We start from the raw sequence: 22,891 nt of genomic DNA, 5'->3' as shown, positions 1-22,891 counted from the left end.
ACTTCTTTACAACACCCACTTGGTCAAAAGTAAAAACACGCCCAGTTGGGCATTAAGAAACTAAATCTAAAATTGCTCATAACTTGCTCAAAAATGATCGTTTTTCAAAATAAAAACCACTGCTGTTATCTACATTCCAGCGCCGATCAGATTATGTAGGAGATAGGGCACTTATAATCTGGTGACAGAGCCTCTTTAAGGGCCTTCTAGATTAGAAACCCCCATAAGTCACCCAATTTTAAAAACTGCACCCTTAAAGTTTTCAAAACAGCATTTAGAAACTTTAACCCTTTAGGTGTTTCACAGAAATTACAGCAAAGTGGAGGTGAAATTTATACATTTAATTTCTTTTTTTAGAAAATCCATTTTAATAAAAAAATTCTGTAACACTGAAGGTTTTACCAGAGAAACACAACTCAATATTTATTGCCCAGATTCTGCAGTTTTTAGAAATATCCCACATGTGGTCCTAGTGTGGTAAAGGACTGAAGCACCGGCCTCAGAAACAAATGAGCACCTAGTGGATTTTGGGGCCTCCTTTTTATTAGAATATATTTTAGGCACCATGTCAGGTTTGGGCCAAAACAGTGGAAAGACCCCCAAAAAGTCACCATTTGGCAAACTACACCCCTCAAGGAATTTATAGAGGGGTATAGTGAGATTTTTTACCCCACTGGTTTTTTGCTGAACTTAGTGGAGTTAGACCCTGAAAATGAAAATCTAAATTTTTTCCAATAAAACTTAGAAATTATCAATTTTTATAAGGCATAAGGAAGAAAAAACACCCTAACATTTGAAAAGCAATTTCTCCTGATTACGGCAATACCCCATATGTGTTTGGACACACGGCAGGGATCAGAATGGAAGGAGGGTCATTTGGAGGTCAAGTTTGCTGGAATGGTTTTTCGGGTGCCATGTCGCATTTGCAAAGCACCTGAGATACCAAAACAGCTGAAACGACCCCCAAAAGTGAACCCATTTAGGAAACTGCAGCCCTAAAAGAATTTATCTAGGGGTATAGTGAGCATTTTGATCCCCCAGCTTTTTTGTTGAATTTAGTGGAATTAGGCCATGAAAACCTCTATTGTTCTTTATTCTTTTTATTAAGGAGTTCACCGTGCGCTATAAATGACATATTTAAATTTATTCTGCAGGTCGATGCGATTACAGCGATAACATATGTATATAGGTTTTTTTTATGTTTTACAGTGTTTGCACAATAAAATCACGGTTGTAAAAAAAATATTTTGTTTTTGGGTCACAATATTCTAAGAGCCATAACCATTTTATTTTTCCATCAAGAAAGCCGTGTGAGTGCTTGTTTTTTTGTGGAACAAACTTTAGTTTTTATTGGTATCATTTTTGGAAACATGCGACTTTTTGATCCTCATTTATTTAATTTGGGGGGGGGGGGGCTGAAGTGACTAAATATAGCGATTCTGGTATTGTTTTTTTATTTAAAAAAATTAACGCCGTTCACCATGCAGGAAAAGTAACATTATATTTTTATAGTTCAGGCCATTACAGTCATGGCCTTATATATTAGAAACCGCCAAAAAGTCACCCCATTTTAAAATCTTCACCCCTCAAAGTATTCAAAACCGCATTTAGAAAGTTTCTTAACCCTTTAAACGTTTCACAGGAATTAAAGCAACGTAGAGGTGAAATTTTCAAATTTCATTTTTTTTTTGCAGAAATTCATTTTTAATCTATTTTTTTGTAACACAGAAGTTTTTACCAGAGAAACGCAACTCAATATTTATTGCCCAGTTTCTGCAGTTTTTAGAAATATCCCACATGTGGCCCTAGTGCGGTAATGGACTGAAGCACCGGCCTCAGAAGCAAAGGAGCACATAGTGGATTTTGGGCCTCCTTTTTATTAGAAAATATTTTAGGCACCATGTCAGGTTTCAAGGGCTCTTTCGGTGCCAAAACAGTGGAAATCCACCAAAAGTGACCCCATTTGGGAAACTACACCCCTTGAGGAAATTATCTAGGGGTATAGTGAGCATTTTGACCCCGCAGGTTTTTTGCAGAAATTATTGGAAGTAGGCGGTGAAAATAAAAATCGTCATTCTTTCAAAGATAATGTAGGTTTAGCTAATTTTTTCTAATTTCCACGAGGACTAAAGGAGAAAAAGCACCACAACATTTGTAAAGCAATTTCTCCCGAGTAAAACAATACCCCACATGTGGTTATAAACGGATGTTTGGACACACGGCGGAGCTTAGAAGGGAAAGAGCGCTATTTGGAGCTCAAATTTAGAAGGAATGGTTTGTGCAGGCCATGTCGCATTTGCAAAGCCCCTGAGGTACCAAAACAGTGAAAACGCCAAAAAAGTGACTCCATTGAGAAAACTACAACCCTTGAGGAATCCATCTAGGGGTGTAGTGAGCATTTTGCCCCCATAAATCATAGATTTTATTAGAATTGGGCAGTGAAAATAAAAAAAACTCCTTTTTCTTCAATAAGACGTAGCTTTAGCTCCAAATTTTTAATTTTCTCAACAAATAAAGGAAAAAAAGAACCCCAACGTTTGTAAAGCAACTTCTCTGGAGTACGGCAATACCCCACACGTGGTCATAAAATGCTGTTTGGGTACACGGCAGGGCTCAGAAGGGAAGGAGCGCCATTTGCTTTTGGTGTACAGATTTTGCTGCATTTGGTTTCTGGGCGCTATTTTGCATTTGCAAAGTCCCTGTGGGACCAAAACAGTGGATCCCCCCCAGAAGTGACCCCATTTTGGAAACAACACCCTCAAGGTATTCACCTAGGGGTGTAGTGAGAATGTTAACCCCACAGGTGTTTTGCAGAAATTCGTGTGCACACGATGTGGGAGAATAAAAATGGGAATTTTTCCTTAGATACGCCAATATGTGGTGCCCAGCTTGTGCCACCATAACAAGCTCTCAATTATTATGCAGTGTTTCCCTGTTTTAGAATCACCCTACATGTGGCCCTAATCTTTTGCCTGGACATTCGACAGGGCTCAGGAGTGAAAGAGTACCATGTAAAATTGAGGCCTAATTTGGCGACATATAAAGTATTGGTTCACAATTGCAGAGGCTTTGATGTGAAATAATAAAAGAAACCCCTGAGAAGTGACCCCATTTTGGAAACTGCACCCCTCAAGGCATTTATTAAGAGGTGTAGTGAGCATTTTCACCCCACGTGTCTTTTCCATAAATGATTGCACTGCGGAAGGTACAAATTAACATTTTTCCCTAGATATGCCAATTCAGTGTCAAATATGTCGTGCCCAGCTTGTGCCACTGGGGACACACACCCAAAAATTGTTAAAAGGGTTCTCCCGGGTATGGTGATGCCATATATGTGGAAGTAAACTGCTGTTTGGGCACACTGTAGGGCTCAGATGGGTGGGAGCGCCATTTGGGTTTTGGAGCGTGGAACTTGCTTGGTAATAGTTTTGTTTGGAGTATCACTGTTGTTTCCGTTTATAATGTGGGGCATATCTGAGCTGGGCAGAGTACATCAGGGGCATAGTCAGGTGGTAAAATAAATAAAATAATCCATAGATGTGTATTACGCTGTGATCGATCCTTTCTGCACAGGCCGGCGTCGCACTGATAAATGTCCTTCCTTATCCCCCTTTTGGTCCACACTCCGCACCTTTGCAGTTTGGGGAATTTTGCCGGGAAAGTGTTGTTCTGGTATAATACGAGCACCGTCGCTTCCAGCAGATATGTTTGGCCCCTCCCCTTCCTGGTTCCCTAATTTTAGTGCCTTGATACATCGCCTTTTGAAACAGAAGAAATGTTCCCCTCGGGCCTTCACAACTGGATATTTTTCTTTCCTGAATTATTGGAGCCTTAACTCATTTTATTTTTTCATAGACGTAGTGGTATGAGGGCTCTTTTTTTACGGGACGAGCTGTAGCTTTTATTGGTACATATTGGGGTACATGCGACTTTTTGATCACTTGTTATCCTTTTTTTGGGAGGCAAGGTGACAAAAAAAACAGCAATTCTGCCATAGTTTTCTAGTTGTTTTTTTTTATACAGCGTCCACCATGCGTTATAAACTACATGTTACCTTTATTCTGCGGGTCAGTACGATTCCGGCGATACCAAATTTATAGAACTTTTTTATAACTTTTTGCACAATAAAATTATTTTTGGAAAGAGAATGTATTTTTTCTGTCGCCAAGTTGTGAGAGCCATAACTTTTAAATTTTTTCATCGATGGAGCTGTGTGACGGCTTGTTTCTTGCGAGACAAGGTATAGATTTTATCGGTACCATTTTTGGATACATGCGACTTTTTGATCACTTTTTATTTCAATTTTTGGAAGAGAGTGACCAAAAAAACAGTAATTATGGCAGTGTTTTTCAGGTTTTTTTTTACGGCGTTCACTGCGCTGGATAAATAACATAATATTTTTATAGTTCAGGTCGTTACGGTCGCAGCGATACCAAATATGTATGGCTTTATTATTTTTTTCTATAATAAATGACTGGATAAGTGAAAAAGGGCGATTGTGTTTTATTTTATTACTTGAAACTTTTATTGTATGTTTTACAACTTTTATTTTTAATTTTTTTTACACTTTTCTTTAGTCCCACTAGGGGACTTGAATGTCCAACTGTTTGTTTGATGTTCTAATACATTGCACTACCTATGTAGTGCAATGTATTGGAACTGTCAGTTGTTCACTGACAGCAAGCCGATCAGGCTCCGCCTCTGGGCGGGGCCTAATCAGCTTACATAATGGCAGACAGGAGTCCATTGTTAGGGCTCCTGTTGCCATAGTAACAGTCGCCAGCCTTGCCATCGCATGGCAAGGCTGCCGATTTTCTACAAACCTCTAGGATGCAGCGATCACAATGGATCGCTGCATCGAAGGGGTTAATGCCGGGAATCGGAGCTAGCTCCGGTTCCTGGCGATAGATCGGGGTGTCCGCTGTAACATACAGCGGACACCCACTGCTGATGACGCCGGCTCAGCTTCTGAGCCGGAAGCTGAGCCGGCGCCATCTTGCCGATGGTACAGGAAGCCTCCTGGGCCCCGCCGACGACGGGGCATAGGAGGATTCCGTTGCTGGCGGACCGGGAGGTAAGCATTAGCCCTCCGATCGCCTTTGCAGCCACCGGCAACCCAGCGATAACGTTGCTGGGGTGCCGGTGGCTATAAACTCCTCACATGCTGCGATCTCTATTGAACGCAGCATGTGAGGGGTTAATCGGTCGGATCGGAGGCTAGCTCCGGTCCTGCCCGATACCTCAGGGTGCCAGCTGTAACATACAGCTGTCACCCGGCGGTGATGTCGCAGGCTCAGCTCCTGAGCCAGCTTCATCTCCATGACGTACTGTAAGGTGAAAATGCGGTAAGACAACAGTTTTAATGACGTTACTGTACGTGATCCGGCGGGAAGGGGTTAAAATCCGTGAGGAATTAATAAAGAAAGTATATTAGAAAATTGTATAACTTTTCATTATACAAAAACAAACATTAATTTGTTGAAACCGGACAACCCCTTTAAAGGCTACGTACACCTTTGTCATTTAAAAAAAAAAAAAAATAGTGTATCATTGTGATTGGTGCAACTTCCTAAATACATATTAAAAATTATTTTTACTTTTTGAGATACGGCTGCTTTGTATTCTGTATACATAGCAGCTGAATCTTCAGCTTAATCCTGTATCCGTCAAGTCATTTTATTTTTTTTGACTGGAGGGTCACTTTAAGGACAAGGCTATTTTGCAACTTGAGGTCACAAGCATTTTTCCGTTTTTTTCATCACTTCATTCCAAGAGCTATAATAAGTTATATTTTTTAATACCACCATTTTGGGGTACATATAATGTGTTGAAAAACGTAAAAAAAATTTAAGGGGGGGGGGGGATAAAAAGAAATTAAAAAAAGCCACAACTGTGCTATGTTTTTTGGGTCTCTTTTTTTTTACAGCACTCACTTTGTGGTGTACATGACATGTTAACTTTATTCTGTGGGTCATTACAATTACAGCGTTACCAAATTAATATAGTTTTAAACTTTTTTTGTGTTCCCGCATTCTGAGAGCCATAACACTTTTTATAATTTCATGAGGGCTTGCTTTTTGCAGGACGAGATGTAGTTTTCATTTGCACCATTTTTGGGTACATTTATTAAAGTTTTTTTAATAAAAATGTCAATCAGTATGTTTGGTACAACTTTATAATTAGTTTTTATTCAAAATTCTTTTTATTTTTTCAGATCGAGCTGCTCTGTATTCTGCGTACAGAGCAGACGTATCGTGCGCTAAGACCTGAAACCGTCAGTCCCGCAGACCTGACGGATTCAGTGTCAACAGATCCTGCATGTCTGACACAAAGGACCCGCTTTCACTGAAACTGTACCCGTCAGTCCCGCAGACCCGACGGGTACAGGATTCAGCGAATGATACAACTGCTCTGTATACAGGATATATATAGCTGTATCTCAAAAAGTTAAAATAATTTTTAACAAAAACGAATTATAAATGGGCAGCACAGTGGCTCAGTGGTTAGCACTGTTGCCTTGCAGCGCTGGGGTCAAATCCAACCAAGGACAACATCTGCATGGAGTTTGTATGTTCTCCTTGTGTTTGTGTAGGTTTCCTCTGGGTACTCCGGTTTCCTCCCACACCCCAAAAAATAGTTTTTTTCCAATAGGGAACTTAGATTGTGTGCCCCAATAGGGACAGTAAGTGTGGACCTTTGTACAGTGCTGCAGAATATGTTGGCGCTATATAAGTAATAGAAATAAATAAATAATAAAGTTGCACCAAACATACTGATTGACCTTTTTATTAAAGAAATACACTTTCAAAAAGGTATACATATCCTTTAACTCATTTCTTTTTTTTTGGGAAGGGGAGGAACAAATAAAAAAAAATGCAATTCTGAAATGTTTATTTTTTTTACGACTTCAATGTACGGAATGAATGACGGATTAATTTTGTAGTACAGCTTATTCTGGTTGCGGCTATGCCAATTACGTGTAGTTTTTAAAATATTTTTTCATAATAAAAAGGGGAAATTTAAGTTTTATGGGGTTTATTTCTTTGGATTTTTTTATATATTTCTAAACATTTTATTAAATTTTTTTTCATTTTTGTCCCAATAGAAGACTTAACCATGTGATCATTTGATCGCTTACATAATGCAGAAGTATTGCAGTGCATTCTGCCTAAGGCTTACACAAACGGCAGACCTGGGGGGCCTTCTTCTTTAACACCCCGTGTTATTGTTGCCGAGGGGCCAACGGGGTGACAGAGGGAGTGACACTCCTCAACACTGAAAGTGCAACACCAAGAAAGAAAAGTTTTGGAATTGTGGAAATAACAGGATTAATAGACATGTTGCTGATATGCAAATGGTAAAAAAAAAAAATGTAAGCAAAATATCCCTAACATCTTGATTTATTCAGTATTGCCCTGCACAGAAATAAACGCACTTGCATGCCTTGGCATGCTATCAATAAGGTTATTAATGGTTTTCAGGGGAATATTATGCCACGCTGAATGCAAATGGACACGCAAATCATCAAGATTGGCTGTAGGCAGATCCCTTTGCAATTGCCGACCAATGACGTCCCAGATGTGCTCGATCAGAGACAAGTCTAGAGACGCTGCAGGCCATGGTACCACGTTTAAGCAATGTAAGCTGCTCACAGTAGCACGAGCAACATGCGGCCTGGCGTTGTCCTGTTGAAAAACTTATTCTGGGACACTTTGGAGAAATGGCCATACCACTGGTTCCACGACCGAATTAATGTAATGCAAAGCGGTTAGTGTACCTACAATGAAGAGTAGAGGGGTCCGGCGACCATACATTATGCCATCCCACACCATAATCCCGGGAGTAGGACTGGTGTGACGTTCCCTTGTGAAGGCCTCTTCATGGAGTTGCCCATGTGGTCTCAAGACCAATCTCTGGCTGCTATTGCGTCCAAAACAAAAACGGGACTCATCACTGAAGAGGATAGACCTCCATTCCAGCCTCCATTGGAGTCTTGCTGTGAACCATGATAGCCTTTGAGTGCAGTGGCCAATGGAACACCTGTAGCTGGACTTCTGGCTCGTAGCCCAATGTCGTGCAAACGCCTTCTGATGGTTTGTGTCGACACTGGTTGCCGTATATAGTATCAAGAGGGTGAATATATTTTAGTTAAAACTTAACTTTTAACAGTATAGTTCCAAATAGACCAAACAAGTTGTAGAGACCAAACAATTCACACAAAGATATGCAAGAAACAGTGGGGGTAAGGACTACATATAGCCCGACTGAACTAAAAGGCAATTCGTATACACTTTTGCATCACAGTTTGAAATTACTGTATAGTGTATAATTCATGACACATCAGTCGACTGTATGAAAAAACTGAACAATCTTACTGGTTCTGCATGTGTCAAGCTCCACAGGTGAGGGGTCACTTAGATGTCCTACCTGTGGAAGTAGAAGGTACATCACTATTCCCTGTTATGCCCGGTTTATGGGCTATCCTCTAACTCCTGTCAGTGCTAGGAAAAATAACCTGGTTGCCACCCTAGGCTTGAGATGTGACGTCCAATTTCACTTTCAGTACAGAGTAGATCACAATGCACCGTTCTTGGAATCAGATGATCCGTCCGTGCAGAGGTCTGCTTCCGCGCACCTCTTGCCGTCATTCCCCTTCGAAGTTCTCCCAAACTCTGGGACACGCAAATTCGAACAGTGCTGACATCTCTGCCTATGCGCGTTGCGGTTTGCCAGACTGATAAAAAGAGGTCTCTCAGCTCAAGGATGCTGTCTCTCTCAGTTTGTGATAAGTGGTAATAACTGGTACGATGATCAGATTTTTCATGCGACTAAACAAACTTTGCTTCAATCTGGCTTTCATGCCTCTGCCACATGCCACAGATTGGAGCGAAATTCTTGAAAATGTGATCATTTTCAGATCTTAGCGACACCTGCTACTTCCTCGATTTGCATAACCTCACGGCTTGTCCTTCTTGGTGTTGCAATTTCAATGTTGAGGAGTGTATGAATGAAACTACAGTATAGAAGTTAATTGCTTCATATGGGTTTCCCATGATTTGTTTTTTCTATAACGGGGAGTATATCATCCAGATTACATACATGGAAATTATTATAAAAAGAAATTGAAAACACATTCATACTATAAATTCACATAGATAAAGATATCATTAGTGTACACCGGGATGCGGTCAGCTACATAGTTATCCTTTTGCTTCTGATACTTGCCAAGTGCTCCCAATTACAAGTTCATGCCTTTTAATTTTGAAACACATTTACTATTTAACATATATTTTCTCAACTAATTTAAATCAGCCAAGTCATAAAATCCATACCTCGGTCATTAAGACTCTCCCTTATGGCTTGTTGCAGCTGTTCTTCTTCATTAAGCCCTCCTGTGTATGTCTCATAGGCCCCAGGAGAACTATTTCCTTGGAACTGGTGCTCTGGATACCTAGCATACCCTAATGGAACAATGTTCACTATTTAGCTTTAATACTACAGTACTATTAAAGCACACCAAAGTGTTTGTAAATACACTTAGAGACTTATCAAAGTGACTTCAAACATATAACAGGAGTAAGCACAATTTCCAATTATAAGTTTATAATAAAGAAAACAAGTCAGATATACACAAAGGTAATTAAAATATTCATAACACACTTATTTCTTAAGAGGTTATATTTTTGCAATTTTATAGAACAATCCTAAAAAAGAACAATATTCCACAGACAACAAGTGTAAGGAATCATCAAAGACAATGTATAAACAATCAATGTATGTATGTTCTGACTTATAGATTTCCGCTTATTGAATTCCCCAAAACCAATGATGCACTCACACAGCTGCGCATACACACACCTCTCGTCAACCAACATCTGAAGGAATCTCAACCAGAACTTATCAAATTTCGGTGGAGAGTAATGGTTCAGATACATAATTTTGTAATATGGGACACATGACGTCACTAACTTGGGCAACTGGGCCAGTGTAGGGTTACCCGTACTCCATATTTATTGTTTTGCGTGAGCAAAATTGCAGAAAATGATATAAACATGTACCAACAACAAGGGTGTCTAAAACACCCAGGAGACACACTTGGAGGGACAGAACGGCTAGGTCAGTGTTCAGAAACAAAAGGACAGATGACCAAATGGTGATACTTTGTCACAGGACCATACAGCATGTAGGAATGTACCTTGCTCAATTTGGCAACAAGAACAATCATTATCAGTAACATCATGCCTGTTAACCTGACAAGTGTATAATAGACTGTGTAAAAATGTATACTAAATCAAAGCGTCACAAGAAATAAACTACTAGGTAGAAAATAGTCCAACCAATCCTCCCATTCCTCTGTGGAGAGTTCAGGGATATCAACCGTCCATTTATGGAGGGCTTTCTCAAATGGCTTAGTACCACTGGACCGAAGAAGGGTGTCGAAGAAATTAAGTGGTTTAGCGAAGTTCAGCATATAGCATATGGAGTAAAGAGCTAGATAGATAATTCTGTCGAGATCCTGAATGACATGATGGAGTTGCAAATATCTGAAAAAGCCTGAAGCAAGGATCAGATATGTCTCCAGTAAACCTTAAAAAAGATTCCGTCTGATTTGGGGATAATCTGAATCAAGATTTTTTTGTTCCATAAAATGCCTAGAAACTCAGCCCACACTGCTCATACAGGTGAGGAAAATGTGGATTAAGCCATATGGGGATTTTTGGTGAGATTGGACAAGAGCTACCTTCCAGCTCAGTGTAGGCTTCTTTCCAGGCAATGATTACAGTTCTAATAGATAAGATGGAGGCATCCTTGGGGAATTTATACCGAAACAATGCATTTACAAGGCCTTCATATGATCCGCATTTTGCACCAGATAGGGCAGTGGCTGCAATACTAAGATCTATATCCATCCAGCAACTGGGAGAAACAAAAAAAAAAAAAGATAAATCAGGGGCTGCTAGGCCCCCTGTTCCTTCAGAGCTTGCAGCGTAGCTAGTTCAACCTTGGAGGCGTACCCTGCCAATAGAATGAACGGAGGATACTGTCTATTTGTTGAAAAAAAGGATGGTGTAAGAGGAATGGGGCAATTATGAAAAATAAATAAATTTAGGTAGATATATAATTTTGAATACATTAATACATCCAATGAGAGACAGGCGGAGGAGCGCATTCGGCACAAAATTACTTTTCCCATAGTGGGCTGAATTCACTATTGAAAAATGTAGGAATAGGATTTAAGCTAGAAGTTTATACTTCCATGCCCAATATATTTCATACTGTATTATGGCAATGTGCCCTACTTTTTCTCTGAGATCCATAAAAGGGGTTGTTCTTATAAATAGATAAAAGTTTATGTTTTAATTAATTTAATTATTTTTGTAGAATCTAAAGTAGCGTTTGTGGCGATTGGCCCTTGGCAATCAAAGCCCTTTTTAAGGCCAAAAATGTCTCAGCTCTCAGAACTGTTTCTTGGAAGCAAATAACGTTTGGGGAAAACTTTTTTACTACGTCTAAGGCTAATGCCCTTTTAAATTTAGGAGTTAAGGCCACTTACATTCCAGGCCACGACTTGTATTATCGACATTCATAACATCCTTTACAGATAATCTGAATCCATGACCATGTTAGGTCTCAGCCGCATAATACACAGTACAAGTTGTACATTACAAGGGATGGATATCGGCAAAATGTCCAACAAAGTATCAAACAGGTTATTATAATAAACTGACCACTAAGTGTACGATCTGCTAATAAAGATTATAATACAAGATTATGTACAACTTTATGTATTTAAAACTTCATACCAGAATAGTTGTAGCTTTGTTGTCTTGCTGGACGTTCATTGGTGAAAAACGATACTGAAAAGAAAAAGATATATTCTGTGCTATAAAAATGTAAATCCTGTTGAAGGGCTGGAGGTTTATTTATTCTGGGTTTATCTTAAAAGGCTATGTAAACCATTGAAGACTTTTTTTTATTTTGTTTACTAAAACAATTTTCTATAGTGTTTAATGCAACTTTGTAATTGGTTTTTATTAAGAAAATGTTTACTTTTAGAGATACAGCCTCTATGTATCCTGGACACATAGAAGCTGTATATTGCGCTGAAACCCAAATCCATCAGGCGGGACGGCCGGCCTCGGTGACAGCGGGTCCTGCGTCTCTCCGTCATGCAGGATCCACCTGTTATAGATCGCATCTAAGTTATGAAGTCTTCAAATCTTTACAAATCTTTCGATTAACATGCAAACAAGGCATCATTACTTTCTCCTCCAGTCTTCAACCACTACTGTCCTCTTCACCTAAACTACACCAAAACTGCTTATTTAAAATTACTGACCTATCTAACATTGGATTGTCTGGTAGACATTTTATAATCTAATTTATGCTCTGAATAGAATACAAGGAAATAGTTTTTTTTTGTTTTTTTTTTAAATAGACAATAACAGATTCACTACAAAGTTTTAATACCAATCATAAAATATTAGCAATGCAGACGCTACAGAATTAAATATCCTACATCACTAGTTTAAATTCATATCTAAAGTGGCTCTTGCAGGCCTAAGACAATAAGCAGTTCAATAGTCCCAATATATTCTGTATCCTATTCTTCCCTGCAAAGAAACCCTACCTAGACAGGATAGCCGCGATCCTGTTCAGGAACTTCTCTTTACTAGGCCCTATAAGACCCTCATTGTTGCCCCTTATCAGTGCAGTATATTGCATACAGATGTTTGATTTAAACAGTGTTGTGTATTAACACTAACTGCATATACAATGCACATAATTATACTCCATGTCTAAAGATGGTTGATTATTAAACAAATATACCCAAAGCAGTTCTGAATATTTAAATTGTATTAAGGTCATCCAATGTATTATATTTTCTGTATGGTAAGTTAGTTTATCCCTCAGTAATTACGAATACGGATGCATTACGAATGCACTACGGACCATATTTGCGGATACCGTTCAGTATATGCGGATAAGTTGTGGATGACTATCGATCCCTATTTACGGATGGATGAAAATACGCTCGTGTTCATGGGGCCTAACCCCAGACAATCACCTGATATTGTCAGGTAAAGCCGCATGCTCAGCAACCAATGTGGATGGTAATTTTAATCCGCACAATTTAGGAGAAATCATAATGATAAATGTGGTCATCAGAATCTAAGTAGTGTAAGTATTTAGAACCAAAGTAGTGCAGCCTCCGTCTTTCGGCCTATAAAGCAATAGTACCGCAGCATAGAAGATACTAAAGAAACGTAGTTCACATTTGTAATGTGCAATAAAGGAACTTTAATATATTTTAGTAGGTCTCCTTTTAAGATGCATTCACATGGCTGTATTTTCAGGCTGTAACAACCATCGATTTTTTTTTTATTTTGACAATCTGCGGATACCATCAAACAAAAGTAAGGATCTATTCCCATTTTGGGGCTTGTTCTAGATCAATACTGCATGATGATTTAGATAGACATTTGTATGTAACTATTGTAGGCAAATTTCTCTCTGTGACTTCTTGCAAATATAGTTTGGTTAATATTGCAAAAAAAAAAAAATGACAAAGAATTGCCAGTCACATGTCTCCGTCTTCTTAGAGATGTATTTGTTTACTGTAGACACTAATTTATTTCCACTTAAGTCTATTATATTTTCTAAGCCGCATTCAGATTTATTGTCCTTTTTTTTTTTTTTTATGGATTTGTCAATTCCAATCATTTTGTGTGTGTCCACAAGGTAAGCTCTGTATTCATAAACAGAGAACGCAAATATTAATTTTACTTAGAAATGGCTTGCAATAAATGACAACTACATCATTAAACTCACATAAGTACATCATTAAACTCACGGGTGTGGGTTTATAAAAGAAAAGACTATGCACAATTGCCTTCAGAATGTTTTTTTCCCTCATTTCAGAAGGCCAAAGCATGATTACCTGCAGATCTCAGAATTGTCCCCAAAGGTCCGTATGTGTACAACAAGCCAACCAGAATCCCAGAAAGATGCCCAATGAATGATGTCCTGCCAGAAAAAAAAACATACAATTGGCTGAATACTTTCAAGAGTCCAAAACAAAATTGTAATATGTACATTACTTCATGGTAAAGACCTTCATTTACAGTTGTACTCCACTAAAAACCTGAAAATTTAGGTGTGACTGCAATTAACCTCAATACTCACCAGTCACAGGGGTTCAGGAAGCTCGAATGTGGAAATTTTTGGCAAGGACGTTACATTTGGAGCTGGTGATCACAAGTGCTTTACAAAACAGTATAAATGTAAGAGTATTAAACATCAATTTTCACTTATTCATCAAGAGAGCAACTATTTTATTAGATTGAGTAAGACAACCACAAGCGACTATCTACTTTCTTACCCCATGCCAAACAAATCTTTATAGATCACCACATCAGGGAAGTATATACTGAAGTAAACACCAACCACACCAGGAGTGATGCTGTTACAGCATTATTGGCCACTTAAGTATCTTCCAATTTATTAATGATATTGTTATCATGAGATATAATTTGGCTTACTCCAAATCTTTACAGTTCCAGACAAGTGTAAGTGTCTTCATTGGAGTGTCAAAAATTTCACCTATTCGTGGTGAAACCGTTAAAAAAATAAAATAAAGCGCAGTTCTCATATTTTTTGTACCCTGCTATGACGACAAAACAACTTAAAAATATTTGCATAAAAATATCTATTCCAGGAAGGATTGTTACCAAAGCCACAGCACAGCCAAAGGCCCATTTATATGTACGAATAATCGCAGCGATAAAAGCAAATATACTGACTTCTGGCCCGTGTAAATGAACGAAACGGTTTGTCGCTTATCATTCATTACATTGATCGTTCATACAGAATTCATATCTGACCGATAATCGTAGCATGTAATTGTTCATTGTTATGATTGCATACAGATTTGCATATTGGCAGTCGTTAATTATTTTTACATGTACATAGACCTTAAAGGGAACCTGTCACCAGCATTTCACCTATTGCTCTTTACTTATCCCTCACTGGCCTCTGCTATCAAAAGTTCATTGCCGTTATCCCCTCTCCTAAACTCCTCCCCTGACTGTAAATAATGGTCTGCAAACTTTTCGCACTTTTTATCGTAATAATCCGGTGTCCTTTTGTGCACTTCAGAAGAGGACATCAATGCACAAGCGTGGGATTGTGTGTGCTGGGGGAAGGCGAGGAGCTGTCAATTAAAAGTAAGGATGTGGGGTAAACTCGGAAAGACTTGAGGAATGAAGATATGACTTTTCAAACGAAGATATGACTTTTTATGCTCATTAGCATACGGTGTGGGAACATAAAAAAACGAAGACGACAATCATAGGTTCCATAAAAAATGATTTTTTTACCTACTACCACCAGGTATTGCTGGTTTAATAGGTGAAATGCTGGTGACAGGTTCCCTTTAAATGATAGTAATCATAAATGTTATTCACCGACAACCCTTGCAAATCAAGAAATAGTATTCCTTTATCAGCCGCCAGTGCTGCAGAATGTAATGTGATCCTACAGCTGGCAGCGGTTCTGGATACGGGATCCATGGATACAAACAGGACGCTCTCCTACTGCAGAGAGTTATGAGCCACCGGCACCATGGACTATAGACCGTCCGTGCTGCAGTAAGAAGCAGAATCGCGAATACAAGTTAGTTAGAAAAACTATTATTGTGCACACTCTTGCACAATAATAGAGGCACACTTTAAAGGGTTAAGGAACACACATAGGAAGCCGGTAATAGCATCTTTCTAAACATTTCATATGTTATAACCCTTATTTTGTTAAGAACCTACTTTCATCTGTAAAATCCACTAGTGATCATTTTACAAAAAAAAAAAAAAACCTTAAAAAAAAAACCTGGTTGAGGTGTGCGATGCCTTTTTTCCTATCTCCAATTGATGTCAATGGGAGGTTCAAGAGTGGAATCAACCCCAAGATAGAGCGGAACGCTTTTTTTTTTTTTTTTAGCAAGCAGAAAGAAAAAATGTCCTGAAAAAGAAAAAATGCCTCCGATTCCCCTTGAAATCAAGGGGAGGCAGATTTGTGGCATTTGTGGATGCAGATTTCAACACGGAGAATGCTTCAAAATCAGCGCCAAAAACGCTGTGTGAACAAGGCCTAACAGGCAGGCAGAACATGGCAGAAACTTTATGAAGGCAGAAGGCACGGGCATATTTTTCACTGTGCGCTCTGTATTACTGCCATAGACTAAAATGGTTTTATAGTATGGATGAAGGGAAGAAGAGAATGGTCATATATTGATATGTTGTACATGAAAAATGAAAAAAAAAAAAAACAACACAACTCCACTTGCACTTTTCTGTAATCTAATAAAAATAAAATGTCTTGCATTTACCCCTCAGACCCCTCCTTCTGAATGATGTGAGGCCTCCTTCTCCCCAGCTGTTAATAACCCTGTATTGGTGATGGTCTATACATATAATAGGCACAATATCTGTGGTCACCGGTAATGGCAGTCCGACTATTACAATTACAGTTTTAATTAGTCATGCACAGCTCAGGTCTTAGCTCTATGAGCTCTACATCATTCAAAGCTCCGGAACGTGAATTTGCCTGGGGGTTAAACTCTTAGAAAAATAGGGACAACACTACAAAAACAGCTTCAAATTGTCCCTATAAGTAACTCAAAAATGTAATGTTTGACAATTCCACAAACTCTACTACTGTTGTTTTGATGGCTTTCTTCATTAGTCCAACCGCTCTTAAACAGCATCTCCTTATAATCCAGATGTTAATTCCCTGAACAATGGGCTAACCACAGTGTTCTTATAAGCTGCAAGCCTATCATATTGTGATAATTACACATTCACCCTGTGTACTTCCACTTGCACTGGCCATTTGGTTTCAATCATTATTCAGCCTCCGTAGTGTTTATTAATGTGCTACTACACATGGGAAATACAATATATGCAATTTAATTTGTTCTGCCATTAATTAAAATAAATCAGCTACAGGCGTTCACCTCAAATTTAATTGAGCACTTAAAGTAACTGTAGAAATGAACATCACGGAACAATAAAAACCCAAAGTATCTTATTACAGGGTGTACATTTCAGAGACAAAGACCTGGACCATAAACTAAAAAAAAACAAAAACAAACAGCGAGAGCAGCACACAAATAGTTAAAGGTGATGTCTCACTAGGATATGCCATCAATATTCACATCACGTTTTTCGGCCTACGTTTGGAGTATATGTTGGGAAAAGTTGCTGAAGTGGCATCCATCACCCATAGACTAGAATGGTCTACATTAAACAGAACTCATGACCCTTTTCATGCTGTATATGCTAGACGGATACCATTATAGCATATGGGTGATGGATGAAACGGTTAGGCATCCATCACCATAGACTATTATGGTATCTGAAAATCTATTGAAAAATGATGTATTCACTAAATTGACAACCATGTTTTTTCGACATGGAAGCCTATAGGTGATGTATGTCCTATGTCACTCAAGGGCTTCCATGTGTAAAAAAATATATACCACATGTTTTTTTGTGTGGGATCCGGTTGGATGGAATAGTGTAGTCTACTACACTATTCCATACTTAAAAATAAAAAATACTGATGTATACCAGCCCGACGGAGGCCAAAGGGACACTCCTTTGGCCTCGTTGGGCTACTGCAGCTTGTATTGACATGTTTAGCATGTATGTCTGGGGCTTTCCTGACGTCCCCGCTAAATGTAGGGAAAAAATGTGATGTCCACATGGCCTTAACGAAATACCACCAATGTCTATCCTGAAACAACCCCCTTAATAAAGATTGAGACCTTTCTTTAAATGGTGAGAATACTGGAATTGTAAATAATAAATTTATAATATGTGACTTATATATTGGCAAAAGAGTTAAACTAAGTGTGACAATCATACTCGGTGATTAAAACAAATGTACAGTATAAATATAACTTTTAGCAGACATGATATTACAGGATGAAGAACTTTGCCAAAATCAGTCGACAATACATTACTGTGTTTCTTCAAAATTGGAAGCAATTATGATAGTACCTACTTGTAAAGGATTTTCCAGACACAGGTTCTGTGTCGACGCCCGTGGGCAATCAGTCTGCACCTGCTCCTATGTCTGTGAGACTGACTCCATCTTCCACCACTCAGGATGGCAGGCTTAGGAGTGGGAGAGCCTATCACAGCCTGGCCAGACGGAGCTAGTTCCCGCCCACTGTCTATTTATACCTGCCTTTCCTGTTCCTCCTTTGCCTGTGATTCTTCTATGCTTGTTTCCTGGCTTGCTGCTGCTGCTTGTACTACTGATCCTCTGCTTGTTATTGACCTTGGCTTTCTGACCACTCTCCTGCTCAGCGTTTTGTACCTCGCTCACTCCTGGTTTGACTCGGCTCGTTCACCACTCTTGTTGCTCACGGTGTCTCCGTGGGCAGCTGCCCCGTTTCCCTAGCTTCTGTGTACCCCTGTCTGTTTTGTCTGTCTTGCACTTACTGAGCGTAGGGACCGTCGCCCAGTTGTACACTGTCGCTTAGGACGGGTCGTTGCAAGTAGGCAGGGACTGAGTGGCGGGTAGATTAGGGCTCACCTGTCTGTCTCCCTACCTTTTCATTACACTACTATAGAATATGTTTACAAGTGTACGTTTGGAGCATAAACCAGAAAATGATACCGATGTATATATGCCGAACATATCCGTAGGACATAATGGGCTGGACATATGCCAAAAAACATATTTTTGAGCAGAGAATACCTTTTCTCATTGTATTGAACAGAGTAGTTGACTTTTCAATGCAAAGGGATCCCGCACTCTTTAAATTATTGGGCGGTGTATGCGACTGTATGGGGCTTTAGGTTTGTTTTCTTTTTTTTGGCCTGAAGACTTTCAAGCCTGTATAGCATTGCTACATGTACTCAAAGGGAGGTGACCCAGACAAGAAGTCAAGAAGATGATATATAATAAAGCTGTGCCACAACTTGCAGAATACACTAAAGGGAAGATTCCAAGAAGAAAAATAAACTTGCATTCTGTATGCATTTAATACTATCAGGCACATTTACTAAAAGTAGAGTACTTGTGTAACGTGCGCCATACATTTTCCAAAGAGGTGAAGATACTGTACAAAACCATGTTGTATGTTGCATTGTTCACTGCCACTTTCCTGATGAGAGCAAAGAAAATCAGCCACATGGGGTGAAATGTATAATCCACGGTTGTAGATGTTAGAAAAAATAGTAGGGGGCTTCATAAATACAGTGTTCATGCCGAATGCTATTAGAACGAACTACTGGTGTAACTGTACTGATTAATCCCCCCAATGTGTATACAGTTACTGTGGTGGAGTAAGGCATTACAGTGCGCGTATACGACATTCCTACCTGCTGCAGCATACTCCATAGTTACATAGTTACATAGTTACATAGTACGGCTGAAAAAAGACACATGTCCATCAAGTTCAACCAAGGGAAGGGAAAAGGGAAGGAAAAATTTCTACACATAGGAGCTAATATTTTTTTGTTCTAGGAAATTATCTAACCCTTTTTTTAAAGCCATCTACTGTCCCTGCTGTGACCAGCTCCTGCGGTAGGCTATTCCATAGATTCACAGTTCTCACTGTAAAGAAGGCTTGTCGCCCCTGAAGCTTGAACCTTTTTTTCTCCAGACGGAGGGAGTGCCCCCTTGTTTTTTGAGGGGGTTGTACATGGAACAGGATTTCACCATATTTTTTGTATGTGCCATTAATATATTTATATAAGTTAATCATGTCCCCCCTTAGTCGTCTTTTTTCAAGGCTAAATAGGTTTAATTCTTTCAATCTTTCCTCATAACTTAAATTCTCCATGCCCCTAATTAGCTTCGTTGCTCTTCTTTGTATTTTTTCCAACTCCAGGGCATCCTTTCTATGAACTGGAGCCCAGAACTGAACTGCATATTCTAGATGAGGCCTCACTAATGCTTTGTAAAGTGGTAATATTACATCCCTGTCCCGCGAGTCCATGCCTCTTTTAATACACGACAATATCCTGCTGGCCTCCAGCTTATCATAAAAAAATCCTACATAGAGCATGACATCTCGATACCACTTTATGCAGAAGCAGGCAGGAGAAACCTCAGCGATCTCCAGCACTTTAATATTAGTTTGGAGAATGGGAAACCATGAGGAATCAGTTTTCCATCTGTGTCACATATAAGCGAATTAACTGGGATATGTGTTTTCCCTAATAAAGCCGCAAACAACGACATTGTACATGAATAATATATTTTCCTATACAACCTGAGCCTGGATCTGGTGCATTCTGAAACAGATACACTTAAAAAAAACACCAAAAAAACTTAGTAGTGCTGAATAAATCTTTGTCTAGGCAAGTTAAACAGGATACAGAACTCCCTTATGCACTGCATACATTGTAATATCTCAGTTGAGATAACGTCTCTTATGTTAAACACATTACATTTCATAAATAATGTGGAAACCAACGTTGGCTGCAAGCATTATATAACCAAGCATTTATTAAAGCTATTATCCTGACCCAAATACTGTAACTAAGGATTATTATGTGTCCATGTAGCAGAGGCAAGCACTGGATCTAAAACACCCAGAAAGCCAGCAAAATGAAAGTAGGAAAGTTAGTGTCACGTGTAAGGGCCCGTTCACATCAGCGTTGGTTTCCGTTCATGGGTTCCATTGCAGCTTTCCATTGGAGGAACGCATGAACGGGAAGGCAAATGGAAACCATAGCTTCCATTTGCATGATCATTGATTGCTATAGTAATGCTTTAGTTGCAAATGGTTTACGTCTCCGTTACGTTGGTTGTCTCCGTTTTCTTAGTGGAAACAGCGTAGTCGACTACGCTAAAAATACGGAAACCTTCTGGAACAGAAACAAACAGAAACCATTTCCAACGGAAGCATTACCATTGAAATAAATGATAATGCAACCTGAAGCTTTGGTTTCTGTTTGGCTTTCCACCATTCAATGGTTCCTCCGACGGAAAGCTGCAATGGAACCCATGAACGGAAACCAACGCTGATGTCAGCACAGTCGAACTACACATCTACCAAGGCTTGAATACTAATAAAGCCACAGTGGGGGTCCCCCACTTATGACCTATCTCTATTAGCCAACGCAAAGATCTCCAGCACAATGTGTCCATAAAGGATATGATTAAAATAAAACTCCGGTCAAATTTTCCTAGTTAGAAAAATGAACCTACTAGGGTATTTTAACATACCAGGGACATTAATTCTTTCACTCTGGTTCCTTAAATTCAAGTTTCCAAGGTAGTCCCAAAACATCACCCCCTTCTGACATCACTTCCTGCTCTGCATCTATTGGCTGAAGCTTTACCTTGCAGACTTCCTGCTCTGGCTACCCCCTGCTTTCACTCTGCACATAATACTGGGAGCTCTCTGCTCCATTTTAGAGGCTTTCTCCTGCATTTGGACCAAAAAATGAAAATGACCTGATTGAAAGAGCTCTTAGTATTACCAGTATAATGTGCAGAGTGAATGCAGAGGGCGGACAAAACAGAACTCTATGAGGTTAAGCTTCAGCCAATAGCTGCAGGGCAGGAAGACTAAAGCACTGAGTGTTGTCTGGGAAAGGGTGATGTTTCTGTAATTTTCTGTACAGCCCAGTAACATGCATATTTCATGTGGTGTTGAGAACCTATAGCCGAGGTCAGCAACCTTCAGCACTCCAGCTGCTATGAAACTTCAACTCCCAGCATGCCCTGACAGCAAAAGGCTTTACTATTCCAAAAGGATGTCAGGGCATGCTGTGAATTGTAGTTTCATAACAGATGGAGTGCTGAGGGTTGCTAAATCCTGACCTACAGCATACATCGCGCCTTGTAAACTTACATATGAGAGAACAGAGTGAAAAAACTGAATGGCCCTAGTATGTTAAATGACCTTAGTAGATTCACTTCATTAATTATTAAAATGTGCCCACAGTTTCACTTTTATAAAATGTCTCGCACCACAACGAATGTGCTTACCAAATAGGTAAACCAGGCACCTGCCTAAGGACTCCAAGTCTAGAAGCGCTGACTACATGGCGCTGTAAGCTACTTCGTAAGTGGATAATTATACTTACATACTTATAGGTAGGTTATAAATGTTCATTTACAGCTTATATAACAATATAGTTAATGGCAAGAAAACAAATATATCCTTGTCATCTTTGGTGCAGAGATAATATTACATTGAGGTGGAAAAAAAGTAAACCTTCAATCCTGCCGCCTGTGGCAATGTTTGTTCTTCAACCTTTAACACTAAGTGAGATTGATGGTTTTACTGTATACACACATGTAATATGAATCACAAGTTTGCTTTTCAGTGAGAAAAAAAAAAAGAGTCGTTCTTCCATATAGAAGCAGGAAAAGTAGCTTCTCGTTTAGCTTGACCATGCCAACGATGAATTGCACTCTCTCCATAAACAGTCCATGTGCATAGGTGCTTCCCACTACTTATAAATACTAGTTGGTCTTCATTCTAAAATGGATTAAACCTATTTTCAGGTTTCCAAAATTAATATCGGTTACTGAAGTCTATTTGCTTTCTACAATAATTTGAGTATCCACCTCTGAACACGATTTCCATAAAATTCTGGCTACCTGTACACAACACTAGAAGCATAAATGGACAGTAATATTTCAAACAACTTATGCTAAACGAATAGTCGTATACCCGAAGTAAAACAACTTTGTCATTTGTGTGTAAAGTTCTGCCACTAGGTGTCTCGCTTCCTGTAATCTGCTCTCAACCTCCTGTTGTCAAGCATTAGATGACCATGGTTACACAGTATATGAGACGGGCTGCAGAAGGTAGGATGGTGTCACTTCACTGCCTGTCTATACAGGTCTACAGAGAGTG

General features: G+C 39.2%; 1 protein-coding gene across 3 annotated transcripts in view; it reads right to left on the bottom strand.

Annotated features, from left to right (window-relative positions):
* Window positions 1-22,891, bottom strand: part of RHBDD1 (rhomboid domain containing 1) — a 79,905-nt gene that overhangs the window by 35,196 nt on the left and 21,818 nt on the right. For 2 of the 3 annotated variants that reach the window (XM_075861484.1, XM_075861485.1), the window contains exons 4-6: window positions 13,943-14,028; window positions 11,805-11,858; window positions 9,333-9,461 (exon numbers count right to left, since the gene is read on the bottom strand). In XM_075861484.1, coding sequence (XP_075717599.1) covers window positions 9,333-9,461; window positions 11,805-11,858; window positions 13,943-14,028 — 269 coding nt within the window. The remainder of the gene's footprint in view (window positions 1-9,332; window positions 9,462-11,804; window positions 11,859-13,942; window positions 14,029-22,891) is intronic. The other variant, XM_075861486.1, reaches the window with a different exon arrangement.

Source organism: Rhinoderma darwinii, chromosome 4 (genome assembly GCF_050947455.1).
Source record: "Rhinoderma darwinii isolate aRhiDar2 chromosome 4, aRhiDar2.hap1, whole genome shotgun sequence".
Classification (NCBI taxonomy): Eukaryota; Metazoa; Chordata; class Amphibia; order Anura; family Rhinodermatidae; genus Rhinoderma; species Rhinoderma darwinii.
Note: the sequence above shows the minus strand (reverse complement) of the source record. Positions and strands in the feature narration are given on the sequence as shown.